Source organism: Canis lupus, chromosome 3, assembly GCF_048164855.1.
Source record: "Canis lupus baileyi chromosome 3, mCanLup2.hap1, whole genome shotgun sequence".
In the NCBI taxonomy this organism is placed as follows: domain Eukaryota; kingdom Metazoa; phylum Chordata; class Mammalia; order Carnivora; family Canidae; genus Canis; species Canis lupus.
Window position 1 is genome coordinate 64,347,296 of NC_132840.1, and position 8,206 is coordinate 64,355,501.

Genomic DNA, 8,206 nt, shown 5'->3' on the forward strand with positions numbered 1-8,206 from the left:
AGTGGCAAAGATAAACTTGAGGCAGTTCTTGGGGACCTTGCAGACCAGACACAACACAGCCCAGAAGCATGGTAACCTTTTCGGCCAGACCTACAGTGGGACTTAGAGAGAAGGGAGAGTCCGATGAAAACTGAGCCTTGCGACTTGTGTCTAGCCTTTGCTTAGAGCCAGAAATTTAGTCCATCCCCTTCACCTTACAAAGGAGAGGACAGAGACCTAGAGAAGCAACATAGCTTGTCCAAAGTCACACAGCTCATAGTGGCAAGTCCAGGCTAGATGTGAAATCAGGCAGCATTTCCATTCAGCACTAACTTGTCCACTGCTTTTAAAGGGCAGAAGGTATATAGAGTCATGCATTTACTAGGTCAAACCCCTACTGACAAGTTAATTTCCAATTGACTGCCGTGCCCCTAATTAGGAACTCCAATAGAACAACTAAGATTTTTAAAGTATCATTTCAGAAAATGCATAAAATGTTGGAAACATTGACCAGTCTGTTGTTCTTTATGGCCATTTAGATGAAAAGTGTTTTGTTTAGGAAACTGGTTTGAACCAAGAACTGCAATTATTTTGTATGCATCATTCCTCACCAGTAGTGTGCTTCTTATTTATTACAGGATTTCTTCAAGCAAGAATTAACTTTCATTAGCAAATTCATTGAAACTGTTCAAAATAAGCCACTTTTCTCTTATTATCCCCAAAGAAGACGTCAGTCACAATTTAAGATGCTGGAGTAGTGTTGCACTGCAGGTACCCACACCCCCCACCCTGCAGGCAGGGGGCTACATGGTTCTAGGGTGATTCTTCCATTTCAGAGGCCCCATCCCTGCTGAGTAGATCCCTTTAACAAAGCACCACAAAATAGGAGCTCACTTTTATTTGGTGTTAGAGATATGATCCATTTTGAATAATTTACATTGGATGGCTATTCTGGTTCAAGCCAGAGAATGAATGTTAAATAATAGAACTGATCATAATTGCCTTGTGGAAAAACACTGCTGTGAACTCCACCATACACCTTACTCTGCAACATATTAATAAATGGCTGTAATAGAAAATGTTGGAAATAAAACATCCATAAGTAAGTAATTCTTATTATTAAATCAGTTTCTGCCAGTGCTTGTGCAAGGCATTTACAATATGTCCTTCTGGAACACTATCAAAATGCTGTGGTTAAAAAAAAAACAACAGAAACAAACAAAAATTGCTGTCTATGCATGCAATTATTAAAAACAGGAGATATGATCAGTATTTTCTTCTAGTACTCTTGAGAATGTTAGAGTTGTCCCTACAAATTGTAGATCTTTTCAATAGTGAGTTGAGAATCTTCCATCAGAACTAAGAAAATAAGTCTAGTGTGATGAAGAAAAAAAAGCAAAAGATTCCCCTAATTAAAAGTAAGCCCCTTATTTTGGTGATTTAGTCCATGAGGAAAGGCCAAGCAGATTTATAAAACCCCTGAACATAGAATTCAGCTGGTGGACAGGGGATGGCTGTAAGTCTCATTCTAAAAGTAGGAACTTCCTTCCCTTTTCTCCAAAACCAACTACTGATCAATGTAAAAGCATTTAAAAATCCATTTCTTAATTTCTTCCTTTTCAGAAAAGGATAAACATGCCAAGCACATTTTTAACATTCTCCCAAAATATTTAATCATGTTTATTCTCCTCTGGACCTTCAGCAGTTTTTTCATAAACGTTACAATTTAGGGACTTAAATAGGTCCAAAAACTTAAAAAGTAAGCTCCTGGCAACACCTATTGGTGAACCACAGCCATTCTGAGATGCTCATATGAAGGCTTTGTTGATCTGGTCCTTTCATGAGGAAGCAGGTTGGATATTGTTTTGTCATTAAAACAAGGCCTCCAAAGTAAAGGGTAGAACTGATGTTTCCATCTCTGTACATGCCTTAGGTTTCTGATCTAAATGCAAAATAAATTATATCTGTCAAAACATTGTCTGATCTGATGATCTGGCTTGTAAAAAATTCAAGTACCTAGCAAAGCAAGAAAATATAGTGCCTAGCATAGCGAGCTGGCTTTTTAATGAAATATTTAGGGGTGTTTTGGCCCATTAGGAAAAAAGTTAAAATAATAACCTTAATAATTAATATAATCAGTACAACTGGCCCAGAAATTACAAAAGTAAAGAACCAGTGTGTAAACGTCACTCTGCAATTGAATGGGCATTTCTTGTTCACAGTGTGTGATACTACTGTTTATGTGATTGTGTGAGAGGGATGTTGTACCTATACCTCAGAGAGATGAGCCCAGAGAGATGATGCAGCATCTCTAACCCCTCACCATAGATTTCCACTGGGTTTTTCTGTCTTTGATAGTAGGAACATCCTCAAGGGAATTGAAAAAAACAAAAGATAAAAGCAAACAGAACATACTATCTTTTCTCTTCTTTTATGTAAAGCTGTCTTAATGCAAAACACTTCCACAGGCATTTTCTTCTCTTGCGCAAGGAGGCCAGTGTTAGAAATTACAGATGGGCTAGAAGCTACTACTATACACCTGGATGTTCCCTGCTCCTAAGAGGACACTTCTAGGCCTCAAGCCACATCTTTGTATGGATTTGATGGAGAAGTTGCATGGGGGAAACTTTCTAGTTTAATTTAAGCTATAAAACGGTCTGATGGCTTGCACCCTAAGTAGAGTAAATACGTAAATACTCCTTAAACAATAATCAGAACCCTTTGTCTAGGAACATTTGGTACCACAAGAACCTAATTGTCGTGGTGTCCTGACACATGGACTGCAGAGGCTTCATTTGTGGAGTTGGCTCACATGCTAGATAAACTACATGGGCACCATAAGGACACATCATGGAAAGCTTTTATCCTCAACTTAGTAACAGTAATAAAGCCAATCTATAATATCATTGCCACTGCTCAATCTTTTCTTCTGGCATAGCTATCTACTAGGTGGAAAAATGGAAAAGTTTTCCCAAGAGAGAAAGTTGAAGTTTTGCAAAATTTCTCACCCATCTAATTAAAATGTTCCTCTAGAGGCACCTAGGTGGCTCAGTCAGTGAAGCATCTGCCTTCAGCTCAGGTCATACATAACCCTAGCGTCCTGAGATGGAGCCCTGCATCAGGGGAGTCTGCTTCTATCTCCCCTGATGCCCCCCTCGCCCCTTCCCCAACTTGTGCTCTATCTCAAATTTTTAAAAATAAAAAAAAAAGATGTTCCTCTAAATTTATTTTTAGTTTATCTTTGGGCAGGTGGAGGGGAACGGGGGAATGGATAACCTAAATCTTAATAGATCTTAGGATGTATTTGGCTAAAATAGTTAAATTTCAGATTTCTAAAGATAGTGATTCAATTTTATATATTTCAGCAGAATCTGAGTTTACATTGATATTTTATATGTACTTTTATAAGGGCTTTTGGTGATCATTTTATACATTTTAATTGTTATAACCCTCCTTTTTCTTAAATAAAATGTACTTATTATACAAAAAGGAAAATATACTTAGCCAAAAATGAAAATTGAAAGTACTTATTTTTCCTTTACCCAGAAATACCACTGTTAACATTTTTGTTGTATATTCTGCATCTTTTTCTCTGTGTTCATACATCACCATTAATTTATTTTTATTTACTTACTTTTTTTAGAGAGAGAGAGATAGAGGGGTGGGGAGGGGGATCCACCTAAGAAGAAGGATCATAGGTGTGGAGCCTGAGGTGGGGCAAGATCTCAAGATCCTGGGATCATGACCTGAGATGAAATCAAAAGCTAGACATAACCGACTGAGCCACCCAAGTGCTCCACCATTAAATTTTTTCAAAGAAAAAGAAGATCATATGTGTTTCTTTCTAATTTTTCTTTTTGTTAAGCATATTATGACATTTTCTTATGGTTTTTTTGACATTTTCTTATGTTACTAGCTCTTCTAGAACATAATTTTATTGCCTACAAAGAATTCCATTGTATTATCTTAGTATAGCAGTTTGGTTTCCTCCATTCCTTTACATTTATATGATATAGATCCCATGCCCTTGTACAAATTAGCCTATTAGAATTTTTATTTTAACACAGGCTGTCCAAGCTATTAGAGCCAGAGCAATTAAGCAAAGGAACACACAAAGTGTTGGTTCATATACATAGATGGATCACATCACTAAGGTTATTCGTTAACTACTCTCATTAATCTGAATGATCATGTTAAAGTTGGAGGGAATTACTGAACATCAGTGAAAAATAAACATCTTTTAGAAATGACAACAAAAGGAAGTTATATAAATAATTCTGCCTCCTAGGAATGCACAGTAGGAAAAGAAGATGGGTTGAATATAAGTTCCTGGATGGGAAGTCTTTTCTTCTGTAGCTTGAGTCATTTTGAGACTCTAAACTGTACTGTGATGTGGAAGACACTCACATATTAAAAATGAAAGTCAGCATAAAACACAAATCCCCACATGCTAGAGAAGTTGTAAGTACCTGATTGGCAACTATACATTTCATAGTTTGTTGAGGAATTACTAGAGTGAGATAGAGGGTGCTATAAAGAAAACTTTGTTAGAAGGAGCCAAGAACAAACTTGTCAAGAGATGAAGTTTAATTTAAATGAGAGGATGTTGGAGAACTAAAGGTCAACCCACTTATTCAATGAACTGATGAAGAGGCCTTTGACCAGTCCACGAAGTGGTGCAACTGGGGAGCAGAGAAGACACGTGCCACACAACCGCGTCCTCTAGTGCCTAAAAGGAAAGCAGAGAGAAGGAGGGAAAGGATGGGAGCAAGGGAAGAATCAAAATAGAGGGCCCCCCCACAAGGCACTAAGGCAGGGCTGGAAATCAAGCAGAGCTAACTGAGAGGCTGTCTACAGAGGCAGAAGAAGGCTCTATGTTCTTCCCCTCAGCTAAGGGAGAGATAACTCCTAAAACACAAGGAGGTACCTATTCATTTTTAAAATGTTTTTAGTCAAAGGCAGGAAAAGGATTCCTGAGCCTCACCCTCAGTTTTGGGAATATCCACTCTATTAGCATAGGGCATTCTGGAGTTGCCTGCAGTGATAGTGTGTCCTCACAGACTTTGGGCTTCCTTCCTAGTAATGGGTTCTGTAGATACATCAAGTAGAACATGGTATTAGAAAAATGAAATATGCTTGTAAACCCAGAGTCTAATGGTTGATTTTTTTCTGGGCTCTTCCTGCTGGTGGTGGCTGCTTTCTGCTCTCTTCCAGAGTTCTAGTGGAAGGGTGCTGTCTTTTGTCTTTGACAGAATGTTGTTCCAGGTGTGCCTGTATTTTTACTGTAAATTTTTGTGGCGCTGCCTAAAATTTGTAATGAGAAAACTGACTGGAAGATGTGAATTGCAACGGATCTGCTACAATACCAAGCCTGGGGCTTCTAGAACCATGAAAATCGGTAAGCATGAAACAAAGAAGTGAGCAAAATACAAGCTTGGTGGGATTGTGGATGTTGTGTGTTATATTTGTGTATAGTAATTTTAAACCACTTATAAAGGATAATTTTTAATGACGTTTTTAATTGTCATTTTTATAGAAACATCACTGAGGGATTCAAAAAGTAAGGTAAGTAAAATTGTTTTTATGTTTTTAAGCAACTATTCACTTGGATGCCTACCTCCATCATCAAAAAGTAAACACTAAGAAACAAAAATATATCAATGGGTATGCAAATTGAGAAGAGTTGTTTGCCCATCACAAGCCACCCCACTTTTGACGTGAGAGTAGCCACAAATGTGAATTTCTAGGCAGATTTATGATACACTTATGACTTTATTGTTGAATTAATCCTTTTTTATATTTTCCAAATCATGGAATAAATATTCTTTGAAAATAAGAACAATGTTAACTCTCTGGCATTTCTTAAATATCCAGATCATTTAACTTTATACTCAAGATTTCCCAAGAAAATCAGAGAAGCCACTATGCTAGCTGTTATAGCATACTGTTAAGCATCCACATAAGAGACAAAATCTGGGTTGGTTCTTTTTTCAAGATTCTTGAACATTATTATTTAATTTGGGCATTTTTATGACTACATCCTCCATGTCCTTCACTCAGTCATAGGCATACTATCTGTTAACAATGGAAACCATGTATATTGGATAAGAAAAATAAAATAATATTTCAACCTAAGTAGCTTGAGAAAGATGAAAATACTAAAAAAAACTTCTGTATTTCTGTTTTATGTTAATTATCTTAATCAGGAAAATTGCACTGCCCCCCTCCATTGTAAAAATGTCTAAGTTACTAGAATTCAAATACAAAACCAATTTTTGCTTTTAGTTTAGTATTAGTTTAGTGTCATTGAGGAGTTCTAAGCAAATACCCAAGACCCCCTTATGAACAGATCCCGCTCAAGTCACTGCCACTTGTGACAAGGGAACTGATTGGCATGTGTCTTCCAGCTGCTGCAGACCTCAGTGACTGCTCACCCTGACGCCATTGAGAAAACCATAGAGGACATCATGGAACTGAAACAAATTAACCCTGACATAAATCCACAGTAAGAGTGTATTTCTGCTGTTGTAAACACAGAACACATGGCATGTGCTTAGTACTTCTATAGTGCTGAGCTGGCTGGCATGCTCTCCCACTCTCCCTGCCACCATCATCTGCAATGTTTCTGACTTTCAGATGAAGAAAAAAGAAAAAAGGTACCTTTTTCATATTTGTAAATAGCAGCAGCTCTCTACTTCTGTTATGATTTACCCTTTGCTTCTGAGCTGCAGTGAATGTAGGAAATCTGATGGATGCCCTGATATCAGAAGAGGAAATAAAGGGCACCCATTTTATGAACAATCATGCCACACAATGCCTGTTTTACATTAACAGTAAATGTTCATGTTGTAAATGTGCCCAAGCTGATTCTGCTCCATCAAAAATATCCCCTCAGTTTATGACAGGCTGATAATCTTGGAGACGGTTCCTACATGCTTGTCAAGAAGACTGGCATGTGTGGGAGGGAAGGATGGTTTTTATACAAAGACTTCAGAACTTTGTAATTTAGTCCTCTCATCTTGGAAATATTAAAATGCACTTGGCAACGTACATGACTTTTAAAATTAGCTTTATATTTCCCATTGGGTACAGGAGTTTTTCAGTAAAATTTTGGGTTAAGGATGTTGGGTAGAATAAATTCTGCAGGCAGATATATTTAGAGACAGTTTAGGTAGGTAACAATCAAACTGTCTTTTAGATGTGCACAGGCAAGAACTTCACGTTATGGCTGAGAAAGGCTTTTAATTGCCAAAGATGGGGAACTGTAGTTAAAGGGACTTTCCGAGTGTGCTTTGTATAGGTCTGCCTCTTGGAGAGATTCTGGGTACTAGCTAATTGGGGTTCAGCACAAAACCCCATTTCCACATGGTCTCCATAGCATTCTTCTGCAGACACTTCAGCTAATTAGCTATCTTTTCCTTATTCAGTCATTAAGGGTGATTTAATTATATAGCAAATGTCTTTTTGAAACCCCTGATATATATTTTATTTCTTTGGGAAGATAATAAGAAGGCAATTCATTTTAAATTAAGTTGAACCAAAAATTTAAGACTGCAGTTGGGCATGAGGGATATATTAGACCCACAATCATATTTGGATATTGGATTTGATTTAATAGTAAATCTTTTCAGTCTTTTCCATGAAAGTCCTATGTTTCATTCAGGATCATTTAGTTGCCATCTATGCTTTTGATTTCCTTTGGGGAAAAAACTCTTAGAGGCAGTAGATTGCATTTTTACATCTCAATATGGATTTCAGTCCTTTTTTCCTAGACTGACATGACAAAATATAATTTTTTTAAATAGTTTTCTGGAAAAAAAAACAGTAAATAGAGAAGACTGGAGGAAATATGTTATAATTTATCAAGCCATTTCTACTGTTAACCATACATTGTGTTTTTTTTTAATTCCAGTGTAGTTAACATACAATGTTATATTAGTTTCAAGTGTACGGTATAGTGACTCAATGCTTCCCTACATCACCCGGTGCCCATCATGACAGGTGCTCCACCCCCTCCCTTCTGGTGATCTCAGAATCTGGTAGTTCAGAGTCTGTTTCTTGGTTTGTTTCTTTTTTTCTGCTTTGTTTTTGTTTTATTTCTTAGATTCATATGAGCGAAATCATATGGTATCTGTCTTTCTCTGACTTATTTCACTTATTTCACTTATTTCACTTAGTATGGTACTCTCTAGATCTATCCATGTTCTTGCAAAAAAACAAGATTTTA

The 8,206-nt window shown here is 37.0% G+C and overlaps 1 protein-coding gene across 6 annotated transcripts in view; it reads left to right on the forward strand.

Moving 5' to 3' along the window:
* The window catches only part of ELMOD1 (ELMO domain containing 1), a 68,754-nt gene that overhangs the window by 27,724 nt on the left and 32,824 nt on the right, over positions 1-8,206 (forward strand). For 3 of the 6 annotated variants that reach the window (XM_072821817.1, XM_072821818.1, XM_072821822.1), the window contains 3 exons: positions 5,232-5,377; positions 5,516-5,544; positions 6,387-6,484. In XM_072821817.1, the coding sequence (XP_072677918.1) occupies positions 5,232-5,377; positions 5,516-5,544; positions 6,387-6,484 (273 nt within the window). Of the gene's footprint in view, positions 1-617; positions 751-5,193; positions 5,378-5,515; positions 5,545-6,386; positions 6,485-8,206 lie in introns of all 6 variants that reach the window. The other 3 variants (XM_072821819.1, XM_072821820.1, XM_072821821.1) reach the window with 3 other exon arrangements.